At 41.0% G+C, this 23,585-nt stretch overlaps 1 protein-coding gene across 4 annotated transcripts in view; it reads right to left on the reverse strand.

Moving 5' to 3' along the window:
• The window catches only part of LOC117514716 (RNA-binding motif, single-stranded-interacting protein 3-like), a 459,452-nt gene that overhangs the window by 141,246 nt on the left and 294,621 nt on the right, over window positions 1–23,585 (reverse strand). For all 4 annotated transcript variants that reach the window (XM_034175281.1, XM_034175279.1, XM_034175282.1 and 1 more), the window contains exons 5-6: window positions 14,126–14,283; window positions 7,941–8,020 (exon numbers count right to left, since the gene is read on the reverse strand). In XM_034175281.1, coding sequence (XP_034031172.1) covers window positions 7,941–8,020; window positions 14,126–14,283 — 238 coding nt within the window. The remainder of the gene's footprint in view (window positions 1–7,940; window positions 8,021–14,125; window positions 14,284–23,585) is intronic.

Below are 23,585 nucleotides of genomic sequence, written 5' to 3' on the forward strand. Positions count from 1 at the left end.
CCCTGGCAAAAATTATGGAATCACCGGCCTTGGAGGATGTTTATTCAGTTGTTTAATTTTGTAGAAAAAAGCAGATCACAGACATGACACAAAACTAAAGTCATTTCAAATGGCAACTTTCTGGCTTTAAGAAACACTATAAGAAATCAGGAAAAAAAAAATTGTGGCAGTCAGTAACGGTTACTTTTTTAGACCAAGCAGAGGGAAAAAAATATGGACTCACTCAGTTCTGAGGAATAAATTATGGAATCACCCTGTAAATTTTCATCCCCAAAACTAACACCTGCATCAAATCAGATCTGCTCGTTAGTCTGCATCTAAAAAGGAGTGATCACACCTTGGAGAGCTGTTGCACCAAGTGGACTGACATGAATCATGGCTCCAACACGAGAGATGTCAATTGAAACAAAGGAGAGGATTATCAAACTCTTAAAAGAGGGTAAATCATCACGCAATGTTGCAAAAGATGTTGGTTGTTCACAGTCAGCTGTGTCTAAACTCTGGACCAAATACAAACAACATGGGAAGGTTGTTAAAGGCAAATATACTGGTAGACCAAGGAAGACATCAAAGCGTCAAGACAGAAAACTTAAAGCAATATGTCTCAAAAATTGAAAATGCACAACAAAACAAATGAGGAACGAATGGGAGGAAACTGGAGTCAACGTCTGTGACCGAACTGTAAGAAACCGCCTAAAGGAAATGGGATTTACATACAGAAAAGCTAAACGAAAGCCATCATTAACACCTAAACAGAAAAAAACAAGGTTACAATGGGCTAAGGAAAAGCAATCGTGGACTGTGGATGACTGGATGAAAGTCATATTCAGTGATGAATCTCGAATCTGCATTGGGAAAGGTGATGATGCTGGAACTTTTGTTTGGTGCCATTCCAGTGAGATTTATAAAGATGACTGCCTGAAGAAAACATGTAAATTTCCACAGTCATTGATGATATGGGGCTGCATGTCAGGTAAAGGCACTGGGGAGATGGCTGTCATTACATCATCAATAAATGCACAAGTTTACGTTGATATTTTGGACACTTTTCTTATCCCATCAATTGAAAGGATGTTTGGGGATGATGAAATCATTTTTCAAGATGATAATGCATCTTGCCTTCAAAAACTGTGAAAACATTCCTTGCAAAAAGACACATAGGGTCAATGTCATGACCTGCAAATAGTCCGGATCTTAATCCAATTGAAAATCTTTGGTGGAAGTTGAAGAAAATGGTCCATGACAAGGCTCCAACCTGCAAAGCTGATCTGGCAACAGCAATCAGAGAACGTTGGCGCCAGATTGATGAAGAGTACTGTTTGTCACTCATTAAGTCCATGCCTCAGAGACTGCAAGCTGTTATAAAAGCCAGAGGTGGTGCAACAAAATACTAGTGATGTGTTGGAGCGTTCTTTTGTTTTTCATGATTTCATACTTTTTTCCTCAGAATTGAGTGATTCCATATTTTTCTCCCTCTGCTTGGTCTAAAAAAGTAACCGTTACTGACTGCCACAATTTTTTTTCCTGATTTCTTATAGTGTTTCTTAAAGCCAGAAAGTTGCCATTTGAACTGACTTTAGTTTTGTGTCATGTCTGTGATCTGCTTTTTTCTACAAAATTAAACAACTGAATGAACATCCTCCGAGGCCGGTGATTCCATAATTTTTGCCAGGGGTTGTACATACTCCCTCTATGCGCTGTATATCTGCTGTTAACCGCTGATATCTGCAACTGATGGGGATTTGCGGCTTGACAGCGGACCGGGACAGTGTATAAAACAGATATATAGCGTGCCCATCATGTCCACATCACAACCTATAATATGTTGTAGCGACTGCATACAGATTGGCCAAGTGTTTTTATTACATCTGCTTTGCAGCTGATTTACAGACAATCTGTGAATGCATAACAAACACGTCACATAAACCCAAAGTACTATATGTGGCAGAAAGCGACATACCTGCCAGTCAGTGCCGGTCCGGCTGTGTAAATCCACAAACACGTAATAGCTGCTGCAATCCAGGACTTTTATTTAACACCAACAAAAGGAAGAGTTGCTGTTTAGCCACAACTCACTCTGAAGTCTGTTTTCTGTGACGCTCTCAAAAAAAAAAAAAAAAAAAAAAAAACACGGCCTCGCACCCCGAGCGGCTTCCCCCCTCCCGCTCCCCAAACTCATGAACAGTTAACCCTCGCATGACAAGAACATTAACTCTGTGATCAACTTGTCCAAGTCCAGCAAATGCTCCAGAGGCTGTATTGTTGGTGTGAATAGTGATGCCGAAAGGAGCACTTCTTTTATGACTGCAATGCAGATGCCGTGCACCTGCAACACGTGCGTGATGCATTCATAATATACCTGTAATACTGCCATGATAATCTCAATGCGTGGGATCAGTTTCCTCACTACATGCGTTATATAACCGTGACTGTTAATCATATATTCGCTATATATTATTAATATATCCGTAATTCATACTGGAACATTTGTCATTTTTGGCCATTTTTGTTGCGGACGACAACGAACGCCCGCAATTTGTGTACTCAATTCATGCGCAATTAATCCTCTCCCCAGTGGGACAGGGCCCTAACATCATTCCACACATCAGTGGTAATTCTGTGTGTTTTACACTTTGTATTATCCTCGGTGCTACTTATATATTGCATCTTATATGTAATTTTACCCCATAGTACATCCATCCATCTATACTGTTTAAAAAGACAAACAATTTCTTTACTTGACACTTTTCAAAGATAGCAATTTCCCCAAAGGTTAGTTTTTTTACGCTTAAGCTTGCACCAACAAAGATTTGCAAATTTGTCTTTAGTAAAAAAAAACAACAAAACAACAAAAAACAAAACAAAAAACTCTTTACACCTGAGTGGGTAAAAACTTGGTTGTGTTTTTTAAAAGATCCAGCACACAAACAGAGCGATGCTACAGAAAGAAACAAGAGCTGGAATGAAGCATGATTTACTCGACTGCCACAAACGGACACGGCTACACTTCACAGTTTAGACAAGCACAGCAGTGTGCGTGCACGTGCGTCCGCCGCCCACCATGCTGTATCTCACAAATCAGATTGCTGGAGCGCCTGGCACATCTCTGTCTGTCTGTGATTTCCATTTTCTTCTGTGTACTGCTCCTGTTTTTCTTTCAATATCTGATCTCTCTGTATTTTCATTTCTTCTCTTTTATTCTGTCACTTTCAGTTTGATTCTCCCTCCTTGTCATTTTTAGACACCTCTCTCTCTCTCTCTTTCATTCTGTGTCTTTCTCAGAACCACAGCTTCATCATGTTTTCAACAACTTCCTCAATCTCGCCCTAATCACCTCTCCTCTCCTTTTTTCTTCCTCTCTCGAATTCTCTCTTTCTGACCCGACACGTGGTGACCCTTCCCCTTTTCTCTATTATGTAGCATTAAAAGGGAATCAGTCACTGCTGGTTATGTGGGGGTGCAATCAGAGACAGATTGTTTCCTTTAGGGGACGTCTGTCTCTGTATGTACTCGTGTGTTACAATCTGCGTCCTGTACAGTCCAGAGATGAATCACTCAGATCGTCTCACTAAATCACCGCGAGGTGGTCCAAGGCGCGATGAAGACAGAGATGAGTCCGATGTGCTATCCATCACACTCAGACCGCTTTGTACACAAACAGATATTTCACCAGGAAGCACCGAATCCCCTCACATGACTACAGCTGTAAAACACGGAATATATTCATGAAAATACACCGATAAGGGTGCAGGTATCCAATGATGCACGGTGTATGCATCTCAATGCAGTAATGAGACAATATGCATGCTGAAACTGAACGATGAATGTTGACACAATGTCAAAAAATTAATTTTGGTAACCTGATGATGATGATGATGATGTAGACTGCTGTGTAGGTTGCACGGCCTCAATATTTTATTACAATCCGCCCATCTAGCAGGGATCCAATTTACCTAATTTCCATGCTAATGTGCTCTGCAGCTGATGCAGGATCAGTTATTTGCATTTAATAAATGTGTAGGTAGCAGTCCGCTTATTGAAAAAAGATGGATATTTTCTCCATTTTGTAATGAAACTGAGCAAAATGGTAAGAAGCAAAACATGATTTGAAAAAGGGTTTGGCACATTTTATGCCTGAAGGCTTTTGCACAATAAGAGCTGGGAAAAAAAATAGTTTAATTTACACTTGAATATTTTATGTTTTTGTTTGCGGTTTTAGGTTTTTTTACTCAAATTAAATTTTCATGCAGGAGTCTACAGTGGAAGTCAGACAAAAGAAGAAGGCACATATGTGCACCGATCATCCCCACACTGGTAATTTGTACCACGGCATTTATTTGGCTTTGTGTTGTCTTGATCGCTATGGCAAATAATTTAGGAGAAACCCACTGATGTGTACCTTTTGTCTTATGATATTGTATTTGTAAATAAAAATCAGATGTGACATAACCACATTACCACACTGGGATTTGATAAATAGAATTTGAGCAGTTTATGCAGACCACATATTGTATTATATTCATTTATTTATTTATTTATTGGCGGCTGATGGGTGTAGGGTAGGGATATGAAAAAAAAGACAGCTCTTCATAACAAAAACAAAATATACATAAAAACAAACAAAAAAAACCAACAACTGGTCATAAATTCCAACAATCTACAATCGGTTCAGTAAAGTGGGTGGTCTTTAGAGGGTCTTGGTGGAACTTAATCAACTGGGGGAATTGGGGGAGGAGATGGTCTGGTGGTTAAGCAATGGGCTTGAGACCAGAGGATGGGCAAGGTCTTTAATCCCCAAATTGCGCCCGGTGTGCTATGAGCGACATAAGAGGTCTATTAGACAATAAACCGACACTTTTATTTATTTATTTTAACTATATGGATTTGAATGACGTGCGATTACACCAATCATGCTTGAACCCTTGTGCGCATGCGTGAGTTTTTTCACGCGTCGGTGACGTCATTTCCCTGTGGGCAGGCCTTGAGTGAGATGTGGTCCCGCCCTCTCGGCTGAATTCCTTTGTTTCACAAGCTGCTGGAGACGGCGCGCGTTGCTTTATCAAAGTTTTTTGGACCTGTGAGGAATATCCGAGTGGACACTATTCGAGAAATTAAGCTGGTTTTCGGTGAAAAGTTTAACGGCTGATGAGAGATTATGGGGTGTTTCTGTCGGTGTAAGGACTTCCCACAGAGCGGGACATCCTGCAGCGCTTCCAGGCGCCGTCGTCGGCCTGTTTCGACCTGAAAACATCCTAATTTAAGGCTTAATTCACCCAGGACGTCGTGAGAGAACAGAGAAGTGTTGGGGAAAGTGTAGGAGCACGGACCCACAACAGGGGGCGCAAATGAACGGACAATGGATAAAGCCAAATACAACACTTTACTGTTGTGAAAATGCACAACAACAACAACAGATTACAATAGTGAGTCAAATACAAGATGTCATGTGGGCAGGCTCGAAGATAGGAGACATCAGTCCGAAGTCGAACCGGAACCACACGATTTCCTCCGCCACCGAACCCCGGGAATACTGGAGCCGCCAAGTCCCGAATTCCCAGGTGGCCACTGCCTCCGCGTGTCGGATCTGGTACTGCTGGCGAGGAGCAAACACAGTTAGAAGTGGGTGCGTGTGCACCCAGCAATACGTACGGTGGAAAACCACCTCCTCCTCTCGTCGAATAAAGAGTTCACAAAAAACGCTCAAGCAACAAAGGGTTATTATCTCACAACCAGCTGAGGTACGTTACCTTCAAGGTAGAACGATATCTCGGCAAAGAGGTGGAGATGTCGTCTGGCTGATATACCAATGCTGATCCTGTTGAGTGGTGACAGCTGTCAAGGATGATGAGCGTCAGCTGTCACCCTGGCTGCTCCTGTTAGGCGGCAGCGCCCTCTGGTGCCTGGAGCCCGCACTCCAGGCAGGGCGCCCTCTGGTGGTGGTGGGCCAGCAGTACCTCCTCTTCAGCGGCCCACACAACAAGAAGATTCAGAAGAGGCCGGCATGACGACTTTATGCGGACATTCCACTGTTTAAGGACATTTTGTAATGAAAGATGTGCGCGCAAATTCGCCGAGTAGTTTCCGTGACGACTCGGCGAATCTGTGTGCGCTGCGACAGGAAAAACACCTCCGTGTTGAAAACCCTTTGTAAAATTCAGGCGCCTTTTGATGGCTTTCAACAAGTGAGTAACTGAGAAATTGTTTAACAGCTTGGGCATGTTCCAACTTGCCGTTAAGGTTTCCAACGGAGGTGTTTTTTCCTGTCGCGACCCCCCGCGGTCGGGTCCGGCCCGACATGCAACTCTGCCCGCACATTCTTTCATTACAAAATGTCCGTTAACAATGGAATGTCCGAATAAACTCCTCATGCCGACTTCTTCTGAAAGTTCTCTGTTCTCTGACGACTTCCTGGATCAACAGAGCCTGAAATGTGGAAGTTTTCAACTTGAAACGGCGAGACGCTGCCGCCTCGAAGCGCAGATCGCCGTCAGGCGCTGTGGGCCGTCCTTACGGCGACACTACCAGACTAAAATCTCTCATCAGCCGTTAAAATTTTTACCGAAAACCAGCTGAATTTATCGAATGGTGTCCACTCAGTTGTGCCTTACAGTTTTGAAAAAAATTTTTATCAAACAAAGCAGCAGTCTGTGAGCCATTCCTAAACAATGAAAAAATCAACGAGAGGGTGGGCGACTCCTCACTCAAAGACTGTCCACAGGCGAATGACGTAACTGACAGGCGTGAAAAAACTCTTGCATGCCCACGAGGGTTCAAGCATGTCTGATGTAATCACACGTGATTCAAATCCATATGGTTTTTGAAAAAAATAATAAGGTCGGATACTTTTCTAACAGACCTCGTACATAGCAGCACCCTGACACTGGTGTGTGAATGGATGAATGTGAGGCATTACTGTAAAGCACTTTGGGCTTCTGATATAGATGGAAAAGTGCTATAAAAATGCAGGCCGTTTACCAATTATGCTCAAATTCTAAGTCTTAAAAGATGCACACATTTAAGATGCCCAGTTCAGGCTTGTTGAAAATCAGTTATCATGTGCACATGAAAGGGCTACTAATGCGTAGTCTGATGCAATTCTATATCCTGCTTTTGGCTTTACAGCCTATGGGGATAAGAAAGTGCCATTTCAAAACATTGAAAATGCACACTGGTATAAAGTGATACTTAAAACATACCATTTAGATTCAGACATACTGTTTGGCCATTAGAATTGCTGCCTCTTCCACACTTTTTTATTGGGTGGGTAGCATCAGTGTCATGCAGGGGAAATTACAAAAGTATAACCTTTCATATAATTGTTCAATATCATATCATTCCTTTCTTTACCATCACTCCATTTTTAAAGTGAGTCTGCTTTTGACAAAATACTGTGTCTACTTATTAGTGACAGGTGTCAATAACTTCATCAGACTTGGAAATTAGTTGGAAATGTCCATGTATACATCTTTTGATACACACACACACACACACACACACACACACACACACACACACACACACACACACACACACACACACACACACACACACACACACACACACACACACACACACACACACACACACACAAAATTTGGATGTAAAAGCGATTGTAGAGTTTTGCTGTACTCAGGGCATATATACCTCCACTGAAGTGCACTAAGTTTGTACTTTGGAGCCTGTATTTTCAATACAATCTTTAAAAAGTATTTGTTTTCGATTGCTCATAAGAGAAAATACCGTACTTGTCCAATTAGATACAACCAGGTGTGCACATAACTGATGCTCAGGTGCTCATGCCTTGTAAAAAATAAACTATGCACAGCAAAATACACAGAGGAAAGCATTTCTGAGGCAGAAAGTCATGTTGACAGATTGTAGGAAACAAAGATACAGATGTAGTAAGTGGTACAAAACAGTGTTACTGGTGATTGACTTACCTGTCATTCCTGGAGGAGTTTTCAAAAATTTCCCGTTGAAATTTTGAATCACTACATCACACTTCTCCGTTGACTCCATCCTGATGCAGAACACAGATATTTAGAGAAAAAGAGAACGATGATAGGTGAAGGTTACTTTCAAAGTACACACAGAAATGCACTGCAGGAAGAGTACATTCTTTGGATTTTTTTGGCTATATAAATCAAACTGGTTTACAGATTTGCATTAAATGCAGTAACTGCGTCTTTATGCATTTGTGCCTCTTGGTGTATCTGAGCAAAATGTCTGAGCAAGGCCCATGTACGTTTTGTGTATCTGCATCCATTTCTATGGGGTTTCCTCTCCTTTGTCCCAATTTAAAAGCTCCATTCAGTCTGATCTGCTGTGTGTCATGTCCTCTTTGTCTGCCCCTATTCAGCGGTGCTCACCCAATCACGGCTCAATGACTAATTGCCTGCTTGGAAAGCAGAGCCTGTGTATGTGTGAAGAGAGAGGGAGAGAGACTGTGTATGTGAGCATGCATGTGTCTGCGTGTGTCTCACGGTTTCTTCACATAGTCGGTGACCCTGAATGCAGCCCTGACTGCATTCTAATAGCTGGCACACTCTGCTGTGTAACTAAGAAGACCACACAGAGGAGAGCGAAGGCGCCAAGGGTACAGTAAGGTAAAGTCGTATCATTAGAGCTAAAAGTCCTTTAAAGTTGTAAAAGGCAGCATGTCAACCTGCACTGTGAAATTACCTGAAGCATGAATCTGCTGCAGAATTATGTATTAGTGTTATTTTGAGTCCAGCAATGTCTCCCAATAACCTTCACTTGGATATGAATGACAGCTAACTTGTTTTTATTCTTGATCCATGCAAAATATAAAATGGGTCCTTTCTTGACAGCCCATGGACAGAAACGCAAGTGCATTCTGGGCACGTCCGCCTTCACATTGCTATTTACCTAGCAGGAGGTCTGGCGTTGGGTGCAAAGAGGCTAGATTAATTCACTTAATTAGTAACTGGCATGTTGTGGGCATAAAATCAATCAGAGTGGCACCTGTTGTAGACTTCTGCCTAACTCACAACCCGCCGTACGTACTACTACGGGCTGTCTACAGGGAAAAATTTGGCAAAAATTGTGCTTGAGACTTGGCATCACTTGCATGTGTTCAGCGCCGTAGAAGGTTGGAGACTGGCTGTGGAGACTTTTGGTCCTGCACATGCAAATTTTACGGGTCTTGCGAAAAATCAAGAATGCATACCTGTACGACTTTTATACGCCTGAACCAAGCCAGGAGCACGGCTGGTGGGGGATTTGTGATGACAGTAAGACACACGAGTGAAGCACGGTAATTGTACGAATGACGTGCTTTAGAAGTACTACACAAATACTCCTCACTTGATATTTGTGTGGCCTGTAAGACAGAAGTACACCTTACCTTCTATCGCTATGTGTGGTGTGCACGCAGCGCACCCAACCCACATGAGATACAAGTGTCAAGACTCTATATATATATATATATATATATATATATATATATATATATACTGGGGAGATTATATAGCATTGTATAGCATTATATATAGCATTATATAGCATTGATTATATAGCATTGTAGAAGGAAAGAAGATGGCTGTCACCATACCATCACAAAGAGTGAGAGTGTTGGACCTTTACAGGCAGATGATAGTAGCTGAGGAGAAACATGAGCTACCGTGGTAACCATGTGCATCATAAGTGTGAGCTATACTTCTGGCTTATGAAACTGGCAACTTTCATGTACTCCACATGCACTGATCACATACATCAGACATACACTTTGCAAGGGGTAACGACGCAATTTTCTCCACGCCTCATACAACCTGCATTTGACGAGCACTATGCCCATCCTCTTTCCCAAACTTTCCCCCATATTCCTGCGGTCCACCTGTGAGGTACCAAACCCTGGGACCCATGTGTGTCCAAAACACATATGGCAGATTATGAGTTAGGCTTTTAAGACACTAGTGTCGCAAGTACTAGCAAGCCTCATACAGGGCCTGAGGCCAAGTGGGCTGGTACTGATCCCCGGATAATAGGGATGGACTATATTGTGTAGTTATTGATAAACTGGTAGAGATGCTCCCCACAATAATAATTTATTGTCCCGCGATATAAAAAATATAAATGCATCAATGTGATGATGAAGAGTTTTCAGAACCACAGAATAATATGTCATATGCTCTCCTCTAATTTCCATGCAAAGGAAGAATGGGGCACAGGGAGTGCACACAGGGACTGCAGTAGTTTGTCCACATCTGTGGTGCAGATGTGGACAGAGAGAGAGAGATAAACTATATATAGAAAAAAAGGCCACAAGTTACAGTGAGCCAAACGCTTCTTTGTGTGCACAAAATACAATTGTTTTCATGGCTTGATTAGTTTCTAGATTTGATTAGTTTGTGTACTGTGCTGACTTGAGTGTGCACATGGCGCACAACACTGAGCATTACAGAGTGAACAATGTTATTTTTGTACATTTATCTGTACAAAAATAACTACCTACTGAGCACAGAATATATTTTGTTTGCTCAGAAAGCTGCATGCATGCATACAAACGAATGCTTGGACCATATTTACTGAGAAAATTAATTATTTAAATTGTGTGCACAAGTTAATCAAACCAAATCAAGCCATTGGGGCAGATTACATGTTGTGCCCACACATAGCATGTTGAGCCCTATATTTTCCTACCAATGTCCCCTCCGGTACTCTGTGTCTTTGCTGTGGACACAAGTGCACACTTTGGAAGTCTGCTCCTTTAAAGGCATGTAGCTTGTTTTCTATTTTCAGCTGCTTCCACTGAGGATTTTAAACAATGGACGCATCTGTCTCCTCCTCATACAAATACTTTATCGAAGTCTGGTGAGCTTTGGCCAAGAGTGAGTGTGATGAATGGTTTCACTATCACCAAACATGACGTAATATGGTGATATAATTTTCCATCCATATTGCCCATGATACCAGATACCACAGGGTGAAGTGGATGACAGTCTACAGTTCGCCATTTATAGGACACTAATCCATATCATCTTACATTCCCAGCCAGGGACTGTATTCATTTAGAACTGGAGGTGGGGGCTGGGACAATGCAGATGAAGCATACTGCCCAAGAACACAGATAAGTAGTCCTGAAGCACACACCTGGACTCAAAGCCCAGCATATATGCTGGTAGACCAACTCCGACCCCACAGAGCCACACACACGCTGAAGTGTAGCGAACACTATGACAGCTGGATTAACACCTGCTGCATCCACTGCTGTGTACAAAGACTGTTCACTGACCATTGTGCATTAGCCACGAATATAAAGTGCAGCTGTTTACACTCACCTTTGAGATGGAACTCAAATGAAAATTCCTCAGTGAACTGAAGTATGTGGTCTGCAGGTCCACACCAAGATCCACTGTTTTGCAGAACTTTAGTGTGTAAGATGTTCATTGTTAATGGGTAATGTGCTGTGATGCACTCTGTCTGTGCACTCTGTGATGCACAGACAGAGTTGCTTTTGATACTGTTGACCATAAAATTTTATTACAGAGATTAGAGCATGCCATAGGTATTAAAGGCACTGCGCTGCGGTGGTTTGAATCATATTTATCTAATAGATTACAATTTGTTCATGTAAATGGGGAATCTTCTTCACAGACTAAGGTTAATTATAGAGTTCCACAAGGTTCTGTGCTAGGACCAATTTTATTCACTTTATACATGCTTCCCTTAGGCAGTATTACTAGACGGCATTGCTTAAATTTTCATTGTTACGCAGATGATACCCAGCTTTATCTATCCATGAAGCCAGAGGACACACACCAATTAGCTAAACTGCAGGATTGTCTTACAGACATAAGAACATGGATGACCTCTAATGTCCTGCTTTTAAACTCAGATAAAACTGAAGTTATTGTACTTGGCCCCACAAATCTTAGAAACATGGTGTCTAACCAGATCCTTACTCTGGATGGCATTACCCTGACCTCTAGTAATACTGTGAGAAATCTTGGAGTCATTTTTGATCAGGATATGTCATTCAAAGTGCATATTAAACAAATATGTAAGACTGCTTTTTTGCATTTACGCAATATCTCTAAAATTAGAAAGGTCTTGTCTCAGAGTGATGCTGAAAAACTAATTCATGCATTTATTTCCTCTAGGCTGGACTATTGTAATTCATTATTATCAGGTTGTCCTAAAAGTTCCCTGAAAAGCCTTCAGTTAATTCAAAATGCTGCAGCTAGAGTACTGACGGGGACTAGAAGGAGAGAGCATATCTCACCCATATTGGCCTCTCTTCATTAGCTTCCTGTTAATTCTAGAATAGAATTTAAAATTCATCTTCTTACTTATAAGGTTTTGAATAATCAGGTCCCTTCTTATCTTAGGGACCTCATAGTACCATATAACCCCAATAGAGCGCTTCGCTCTCAGACTGCAGGCTTACTTGTAGTTCCTAGGGTTTGTAAGAGTAGAATGGGAGGCAGAGCCTTCAGCTTTCAGGCTCCTCTCCTGTGGAACCAGCTCCCAATTCGGATCAGTGAGACAGACACCCTCTCTACTTTTAAGATTAGGCTTAAAACTTTCCTTTTTGCTAAAGCTTATAGTTAGGGCTGGATCAGGTGACCCTGAACCATCCCTTAGTTATGCTGCTATAGACTTAGACTGCTGGGGGGTTCCCATAATGCACTGAGTGTTTCTTTCTGTTTTTGCTCTGTATGCACCACTCTGCATTTAATCATTAGTGATTGATCTCTGCTCCCCTCCACAGCATGTCTTTTTCCTGGTTCTCTCCCTCAGCCCCAACCAGTCCCAGCAGAAGACTGCCCCTCCCTGAGCCTGGTTCTGCTGGAGGTTTCTTCCTGTTAAAAGGGAGTTTTTCCTTCCCACTGTCGCCAAGTGCTTGCTCACAGGGGGTCGTTTTGGCCATTGGGGTTTTTACGTAATTATTGTATGGCCTTGCCTTACAATATAAAGCGCCTTGGGGCAACTGTTTGTTGTGATTTGGCGCTATATAAATAAAATTGATTGATTGATTGATTGTGATGCATATTCATTCAGTGACCTTTCATTTTTAGAGTTTGTATCATGTTTTTGTATCAAAGTAAAGGTTGTTATGCATATTAAAGATGGTCAGCAGTCAAGATTTTTGCTTCAAACCATGTTTTAAGGGCAACTGATATGATTTTTAATTTTATAATGTATTTATTTATTTATTTGTTGCTGATTGACATTATTTATGTGTTTTGTTCGGTTAAAAAAAATATTGAAAGACTGAATTGTGATCATAATATTTCAGCAAGCGGCACTGTTTGGTCTCGTGACGCTAAAAGCTTCTGAAATGCAGCAATCTTAGCATGATGTCATAGACGTACATCAGCAGGCAGGCAGTGCTGGACTCAGGCCACTCAGTACATGCAAACACTGTCAATCTTCACAAGCAAAGTGAGGAAAAACATGATTTTTTTTTCAGCATTTTAAAGTCTCTCTCTCTCTCGAACATGTACTAAAAAGTGGGTCGGAAATATGAGTCACTTGCCGACTTTTATGTTTATCCCCCTTTGAGAAGAAAGCATAGGTCCTTCTATGAAGCTAGCCTCAGAAAAAAAAAAAAAATCACTCCAAATATTACCCTTTTTAGAGCACTCCAACATTCAATGTAATGCTCACATTATACCTCATTTGAACATTCAGCCACAATGCACCTATGAGGCATATTTCTGACCTAAATGGCATCTTTTCTTATCAACCTCAGAAGGTCCAGTGTTTCTGCATTTAAGGTGAGTGATCCTGGTGTGACATCACATAGACATTGTGGTGAAAATTTAAAGTTGGAAGACGGAACTCGCATGGGAAATTTTAAATCTCATAAAACTGCCAAATTGTTCATTTATAGTGTTTTTAGTTTAATATTCAAGACTTTGTACATTATTTACAATCACGTTATGCAAAGTATAACAAACCATGTCAGGTGCACTTTAAAGTCTTTTCTGCCTGTGATCATCGGCCCTTACGAGCCAAAGAACCACTTTTAGTGCTATTTAGCACATTTTTGTTATCGGATTAGGAGCTTCAAAGTGAAAATGACAAAATTCTTGGATGAACGCGAGATGTGACTGTGTTCATGTGTGGTGGAATCAGGGATTCCTTTCTTCTTGCATACCTGGCAAAGCCGACTCCTCTGCTCAGGCCGTTGGCGTCTCTCAGTATCCGTGTGGAAATCACATGACCAAAAGGCTTCAGCATGTTCTCCAGCTCCTGCTCATCCATGGACACGGGCAGGTTGGAGATGTAAAGGTTTGTGGGGTCCTGCTCCTGTTGCTGTGGGAACAGAAATTGAGAAGGAGACATCTATCATCACTTCAGATTGTCAATATCTAGAAAAAATAGGGATATTTTATGTGATTTACGAGGTCTATTAGAAAAGTATCCGACCTTATTATTTTTTCAAAAACCATATGGATTTGAATCACGTGTGATTGCATCAGACAAGCTTGAACCCTCGTGCACATGCGTGAGTTTTTCCACGCCTGTCGGTTGCATCATTCGCCTGTGAGCAGGCTTTGAGTGAGGAGTGGTCCAGCCCCCTCGTCGTTGTTTCGTTGTCAGGAAATGGCGGAATGATTTGGGCTTTTTTTCCATCAGAATTTTTTCAGAAACTGTTAGAGACTGGCAGCTGGAAACCATTAGAAAAATTTATCTGGCTTTCGGTGAAAATGTTACGGGCTTGGTAGAGAATAAGGAGTGTTACTGTCACTTTAAGGATGGCCCCCAGCGGCTGTGGGGCGCACCGCGCTCCGAAGCCGCCATCGACAGGCTGAACGACCATTTCATTTCTAAACGGATGGCTGTCTGGATCCGTTACCATCGTGTGCCATTTCTCTGGTTATCACAAGAGCTGGACATCAACCATTTCCGACAGATTTCACTTTTAACAAGAGATTTTGTCATGAAAAGCCGAGCGTTCGTGTGTCATGATGGATTCGCTACTGGAGCGAGACAAAACCACCTCCGTTTTGGTCTCACAGGACGGCTTTGAGATGGCGTTCAGACAGCTGTCGGTGGTTTTTCCATCGAGTAATTATCCGAGAAATTGTGGATGTGCCTGGACATGCCAGAACATGTCCCGTGAGGCTTCATCACGGCGTTGCTGTGCGCCATGCGGCACCGCCGCGACGCGCGAAGCCTCCGCTCCTCTTTCCATGACAAAAACTCCTGTAACAGTGGAATGTGCCGTTCATTTCCAAACTGGACGCTGTGTTTTATCCGGGAGGTCGTCTGACTAGCACAGGAATTGTGAAAAGACGTGGACATCAGCACTTTTTCAGCACACTGAGACAGACGTGCGGAAGAATTCTGCGCATCGCGGCGGTGCCGCATGACGCAAAGCAACGCCGTGATGAAGCCTCACGGGACATGTTCTGGCATGTCCAGGCACATCCACAATTTCTCGGATAATCACTCGATGGAAAAACCACCGACAGCTGTCTGAATGCCATCTCAATGCGCGAAGCCTCCACTCGACAAAATCTCTTGTTAAAAGTGAAATCTGACGGAAAATGGATGATGTCCAGCTCTTGTGATAACCAGAGAAATGGCACACGATGGTCACGGATCCAGACAGCCATCCGTTTAGAAATGAAATGGTCGTTCAGCCTGTCAATGGCGGCTTCGGAGCGTGGTGCGCCCCACAGCTGCTGGGGGCCATCCTTAAAGCGACAGTAACACTCCTTATTCTCTACCAAGCCCGTGACATTTTCACCGAAAGCCAGATACATTTTTTTAATGGTTTCCATCTGCCAGTCTCTAACAGTTTCTGATAAAATTCTGATGGGGAAAAAAGCCCAAATCATTCCGCCATTTCCTGGCAATGAAACAACGACGAGGGGGCTGGACCACTCCTCACTCAAAGCCTGCTCACAGGTGAATGACACAACCGACAGGCGTGGAAAAACTCACGCATGCGCATGAGGGTTCAAGCTTGTCTGACACAATCACACGTGATTCAAATCCATATGGTTTTTGAAAAAAATAATAAGGTTGGATACTTTTCTAATAGACCTCGTATTTGCATAAATGTCACAATCTGATGATTTGATCTATCATTTCTCTGCTGAGAAATTTTGACCTAAGATGATTATTGGTGAGTTTGAATTGATTTGTTAGTTTTGAGATGAATGCAGCTGTTTTTTTTTTTTATTACGACTGCGAGATAGTCTTCAGCACAAGTTTAAGGCATTTAAAACCCCACACATTGCTCTTTTCTTATATACTAGCTTTCTAACACAAGATGTCCATAAAATTACTGAGAGGCTGATGAATGCACATTTTCTTCTGCTCCTTCACTGAAAAGAACACGAGGAATGAACAAGTTCTGCACACTGCCGCAATGGAGTTTGTACCCTGATGTTCATTTGCATTCATTTCTAATTGAGTTGGTTCAAATTTCTGATGTAGCAAAATCCACACTAGTGAGAAAGACGAAAATGCACAGAGACTCATCACCTTCAGCAGAGTTATCATCAAAAGTACCACTGGGACCAACTCTGGTCACTGTATACAGTTGGCAAAATAAATAAATTTGTGTTTAAGTAATATGGATCTAAACCACAGGAAAATTATGTATACAAAGATGAGCAATGACAGGCACAAACACCATCACATTTTCCCAGACTTGACTTGACTTAAAGAAACAGCTCATCAGCTCAAATGTCAAAGACGAAGGCAGAGGAGAATGCTGACTTATGCAGTTGCTTCAGCTTCGGTCCATGTGTGAAAGTAAGACTCGTGGGTGAGAACGGGGACTTTCATAAACCACCATATGTTCAGTCACACCTTGAGTTTGTTTTGTTGCAGTTTACTATTTTTTTTAAAAATGAATTGCCTATTATTTTGTGTGCATTATGTAAAGACAGATTTTTACATGTGCTTCGGCTTCATTGTTTTTTTTTTTATTTATTTATAAAAAACTTTTTTTAATTATTTATATATTTAGCAAAATATTATATATTTAACATTTATATATTAAATAACTAATATTTTTATACTTACATAGTTTTGTGTCCATTTTGTTGGTTTTTGAACTGCTTTTGGGCTAAAAATATCAGATGTATGTGATAATATACATGTATAATATATATAAAATTAAGAAACAGGATGTGTGCCACATTTAATAATTCCACTGCAACAATGATTTCTCATTTTATTTGTTTTGTTTAGTAAGAAGTTATAGTCTTGTATAAACTCCAATGTTCTAAAATAAATTTCAGTGCGATTTGGAGGCAAAGGATATGTACGTGTGTGTTGAAGTGTGTGCAGAGAAAAGTCTTGAAACATGAACACTGCTTCCGGAATGGCACAACCATTCCTATTCTTATGTGATCTGGGTCTTCTTTTGGAAGTAGACCAATTCTGATACTGCTTGGAACAGATTAATATCAGGAAACCTGGTTTCTGACCAAGCCACGTGTAAAAACTGCCTTTAATTTATGCAGATAATTGTCTGTTTTACTCCTGATATTGCAGTTTCCGCTCCTTTAACTCAGCTCTTTTGCAGGATGTTTTGCCTCCCAGTCCGACCGAGGGAGCACGTCCTGGTGGGGAAGTGACATCAGCACTTGATAAAAACAGATTTGTTACAATACATCCCCTTTAAGTGTCGCAGAGTGCTTTGCATGAAGAGAGAATTCACATACATCTTACTATAACCACCTCATTGGTGGTTTTGAGGCAGTAAATGTTATAGGAGTGAAGTTCTCGTTATTTTTAACCTTATTTATGACTTATCCCACAGTAAAAATCTATGAAACACAGCCAAGTAGCGAAACCTCCTCAAAAGACAAACAAACATTTCGGTGAAACAACAGCACCCTGGCTTTATGCTTAAAAACCATTGAAGCCATAATGAAACCCCCTCAGGATTCATAAATGTGAACAAAGTAGCTTTAAATCTTTCTTCTGAAATGAGGGAACCGTCTTTCACTTTGCTAGACTTGCATGCTACAGTTATTCTCTTCAGCTTGGCAGTGCGCCATTGAAATGATCCTCAGAGGAGACCAAAGTCAGTCGATGTAGGGAGCTAGTTATTGTAAATTAAAGCGAGACTGATGCGGGAAGCGGCAGGTTTGATGAGGTGAGCTGTATTTCTCACATATTCTATAAATGTGTTATTAAGAATGAGAGCATGGCAGACATGTCCTATAAATTACACGCACTGCACCAAGACTTGGAGACACTGCTTCATAATTTCATAAAACTTTTTGGACACATGGCCCCCCAGAGAGCCTCTGCTGACACAGTAAATGCTTCTGTGATGTTTCTTGGCTTCATCAGATTTTATGATGACTTTTTTTGACTGTCTGTCCTCCACACCGTAATAATGTTATGTAGTCATTATGACTGGTAATTAAAGCTGCCCAAACTTCTGAAATCATGATGGCAACTGTGAATGCATGATGACTGCAACACCCCCTTGAAACACTCCACACCCTAGTTTTGCAATCTGCAATATATTTCTAGGCTCTACTGCCCAGAAGCCCTCTAACACATTTTATAGCTCTCTGTGAAGCTACACTGATACGTCCAGAGTGGGGATGAGTCAAAATTTATGTCCACCACACAATATTCATTTTCTTAGATCTTTCAGAGACGTCTTGTCCTCAAATGAAACAGGATTCTGTGCCGGCCTGGAGCAGGATTATATTTGTGAAAAGGCATCCAGCATGAATTGTGTCAAATTAAATATGCAGATCAAATAAGCCAGATGTCTGTCTGGAGGCAGTGAGAAAGGAGGAGAAAGGGCAACATTGTGGACGTAAGAGTTTGAGTTTTGAATGTTGGCAGTGTGACCAGTAAAAGTAGAAAAATGGCTGATATGAAGGAGAGAAAAAGGTTGACATGATTTGCGTACAAAAGATCAGTTGAAGGGGAATGAGGCCAGAAGCACTGTTCTACCACGATGTAGGTGGGAGGAGACACGGTGCAGGGCTAATGTTGAAGGAAGAGTATATTATGAGTGTGTTGGAGGTGAAGCAAGTGTCTGACAGAGTGATGAGTGTGATGCTGGAAATTGAACGGGTTATGATAAATGTCATCAGTGCATATGCTCTAAAAATAAGGTGTGAGATGGAGGAGAAAGAAGATTTTTAGAGTGAGTTAGATGAGGAGATAGAGAGTGTACCTGAGGAAGAAAGAGAGTGACTGGAATGAACGACAAAGGGCACGATGGTGAAGGGAACAGAGGTGATATGGTATCAAAGAGAGAAATGTGGAGGGGTAGATGGTGGTGGATTTTGCAAAAAAAAGATGTAAATGGCTGTTGTGAATATGTATTTTCAGAAGAAGGAGGCGCACACTGGTGAACTATGTCCTGTAAAGAAGATGCAACTTGAAGGATGGGAAATTGGAAGGTGATGACGGGGTTAAGCATTACTAGGCAGCATCAGACAGTGGGAAGTGATGGTCTAATGGTTAAGCATTGGGCATCAGACCAGAGGATCCTCGGTTCAAAACCCAGCCAGTCTGGAATAATGCTAAGGGCCCTTGGGCAAGGTCCTTAATTCCCCAGTTGCTCTGAGTGTGTAGTGAGCACCTTGCATGGCAGCACCCTGACACTGTGAGTGTGCCTGTGTGAATGAGTGAATGTGAGGCATAAAGCGCTTTGAACATCTGATGCAGATATAAAAGCGCTATATAAATGCAGTCCACTTACCATAGTGGTTTATAGGATGATCTTTGAGGTGAAAAAGGGAAGAGAGTGAGAATTGAACCAAGGGTCAAATGATGGAAGCTGACAATGGAAGAATGTTGTGTGGAATTCAGGAAAGAGGTGACACAGGTGCTTGGTAGAAGCAAAGAGATGATGGACATGATGGGGGTGATGGAGGAATGAAGAGAAGGAGATGTGGTAGTGGAATGAGGAAGTACAGGAAATACAAGGGGGAAAAAGTTGGCAAAAATTAATTGTCATAGACAGAGAAGGGAAATGTAGACAGGAGTACAAAGAGATGCAGCATAAGGTGAAGAGAGAAGTGGTAAAAGCTCGGCAGTAGGTGTATAGTGAGCAGTACACTCAGGAATTAGAAAAGGACTTGACTGGCCAGACAGAGGGAGCATGCTGGAAAGGATCAGGACATCAGGTTATGGTGATTAATGAAAGAGACGAAAATGTAATGGAAGTGAGGAGTGTGTGTTGAGAAGGTGGAGGGAGTATTTTGAGGAGATGATAAATGAAGAAAATGTGAGGGAAAGACAGCCAGATCATGTGGGGATTGGGAAGCAATAATAGTCTGTTGAAATATCAAACATAAATTTTTAAACTATTTTGAATCTGCTTGTCTGCTCACTTTCAACAGGCATGAAAACCACCCATGAAACTACTTGCATAAATATAGATACATTTTGAATAATAATTTCAAAGAAACAGCACAGTAAATGCTATGCAGACCCTCATGGATATCAGTTTCCTGAACACCCAGGTGAAAGATCAGATTAGGTTTTACAGCATGCCATGCTGCCACACGTTCTGCCGCACTCCTTTTTGACTGACATTGAGACATTAATGACATTTCCATAAGTCTTTATCTGAATGTCTGATGGCATCACATAGATTGCTAATGGCAGCAAACTACTGGTCATGGTTCAGTATGTAGAGTGACATGTTTCTCAGCCAAGACAGAGAAGCACAAGAAAACATTTAAATCATGACCACCTCAAAAGGCACACATTTTGTGTAGTCTGATTCCAAGAAATTGATTTGAATAAAATGCATGACTGAGAGTAATGGGAAAATATGGCTCTCATCCCAAGGGGAGGGGGGAGGGGGCAAAGTAGAGTTATTCGTTTACTGAGAAACAGAAGAACAAAAAAATCAAGCAAATTTAACATCAAAGCCATCATTGGGAATTCCTGACTTAGAGAAGGAATGGAAATTGTGAGTTTACATTGACCTTCAACAAACGCACTTTCATTCATGCACACACGTTGTCTATTTACTCATTACCACAATGACAAACATGCACACACTCACACAGACAAAAATGACACGTCTTACTTAGCAGGTGCCTAAAAGCGCTTTTGCATGGAGGCTGCTTAACTGTATATGTCATATGTATGGGAATGAAACGCATGTTTGCCTGTGTAACTGTCTCTAAGATCATCTGTGTGCAGTCCAGGTAATTAGACTGGCCAACAGCTGAATCTCATTAGCCTTGATTACAGCATTCAGCCCTGCAGAAGGAGGGAGAGAGAAGGAAAGAGAGGCCAGGATGTGCACACTCTTGAGCTGTATTTTTTTTGTGTGTGTGTGTGTAAGATTAGAACCAGGGTTGGGAGGGTTACTTTAAAAATGTATTCCGATACAGTTACTAGTTACCTGTTGAAAAATGTAATCAGTAACATAATCCAAGTACCATAATATTAAAGTAATGTAATTTGATTACTTTCAATTACTTCTGGATTACTCCAATATCAAATATGCTAATACAGACAAAAGAAACTAAATATAAATAGTCTTGACCATATAGTACAGTTTATTAAGCAAAAATAAAACTGTTTCTTTTACATGGCATGCTCTGTTTTACTTCACATTATGAATTAAGAGCATCCACAATATTGATTTAAACACACCCAGTGTTCACGTGCTAAATTTTCAACAAAAAATGCCAAACAAATGAAGGATAATGAAAACTCAGGCGTGTGCGGATGAATTTGTAATTAAAAGTGGCAGAACAATATACAAAACAAAAAAAAGTCTACTACTTGTTCAGTAAATTCGCACCATGTTTAACATATTAGTCCACTTATTGAACTTTCAAAATAAGAACAAAAGCATGATGAAAACCATTAAGTAAATCCTGTCAGTAAGGAGGCGTGGTCGCCATTTTAATTCCGGGCAAGTTAGTGATTTGCGTGCATAGAAGTGCAAGAAACAGGTGGATTATGCCGGAAAGCTGCGCATGTTGGCAAAGCCACAAATGGAGGAACAAGGGAGACAAATTTTTCCTTCCATAAGTAAGTGGTTTTGGTTCTTCTTGTCACTTTGTCCGTGATATTTGGATGATATACAGCTGATGTTTCCTGCCGGACCTGTGTCGCCCGATGACATGGACCATTACCTCTTCACTTATGTCTAGTTGATATTTTCCACTGCTAGACCAATGTCTAGTTAAAATACTTGTCGTTAGTGATTAAAATTGTTCGACAAGACTGGGGATTTTTTTTAATTTGCACCTTAAAATAATGAGATTATAATGACCCGCACTGTGCCGCTCACAGTCACACCCACACATAGAGATGTGTATCCACACCACTGACTTCATGAATGAAACTCGGTCAATAAAGGATAATTGTGTAAAAATGTTATATATATATATATATATATATATATATATATATATATATATATATATATATATATATATATATAGTAATGGTTTTAGGAGCTGTGTTGAACAGCAGCTGCAGCAGGATGCCTCAGCTCAGCAGCTTGAACAGCGCAGATCCGTGTAACTTTCAACACTAATATTTGGGAATGTGTGTGTGTCAGAGTAAGTTTAATACTTTCCTGACACAATTTAATTTAATTTAATTTTACTGGCTCAATATCCAGGTCAAAATGGCATTTTTTAACATGTATTTTGTGAGCATTTTTCTGAGTGTGTCCAGTCGCGGATCTCCATTGAAAATGCATTAACATCCGAGTACTTCATCAATATTTTTGCCCGGTTAGGAGACGTCATGTCGCTGTTCGTGAAGGGACGTTTTCGTTTCAAAGAGAAAAAAAAAATATTATATACAGATAACAGGGTTCTAGCAAGGATAAAATTTTAGCGTAGTGGTAATGTCGAGGGAGCGAAGCGACCGAGGGGAGAGGGGTGTGGAAGGGGGGAAGCTTTTGAAAATTCAAGCTAAAAATTTTCCATTCTAGGGGTACCCAAAGGGGAAAAGCCAGGTACGACCCAAGTCCCTTCATCATGTCCAGAAGGTTGGGGAAGTTTGTTGAGTGGGCAATCTCATTCTGGGTTAGCCAGTACATGGCCCTCAGTCAGGCAGTCGGAGTCCGTGGACATTTTTAAGTCAAGACTTAAAACCTATTTATTATTTTACTTCTGTTTTTAATTAGGTATTTGAATTTTTTTATTTTTATTTATTTATTTTAATTTTTTATGTTGAACTGTTCTCTGTGAGGCACCTTGAGACGGCTTTTGTTGTAATTTGGCGCTTTACAAGATGATTAAATTGAAATTGAACAATATTTTATTGAGTCTTAAAGTAAATAAATATGAAATTGGTTACTGGATCCTTAAACTCTGGACATAATAAACTCTACATGGTGGATCCTTGACCTCTGGACATAAACAGAAATAAATTCTGTTAGTTTTTATCCAAAGCATTTCCTTTCAGACATTATTATTGGCATGAATATATTTTCATACCTATGAGCTGAGCTCGTGTCATTTTATTTAAAGCGTCGATTCATTTTGAAGTTATTAATTCCGAGCGTTATTAATTCAGAGAGCCGTGCAGCATTTGAAGCTGCGACAAAACGGAGGACAATTCTCGTTTCTTGACTGCAACAAGACCAGAGTCCCAGTTAATGACTTTAATCCACACAAAAGTGACTC

Source organism: Thalassophryne amazonica, chromosome 7, assembly GCF_902500255.1.
Source record: "Thalassophryne amazonica chromosome 7, fThaAma1.1, whole genome shotgun sequence".
NCBI classification, from domain to species: Eukaryota; Metazoa; Chordata; class Actinopteri; order Batrachoidiformes; family Batrachoididae; genus Thalassophryne; species Thalassophryne amazonica.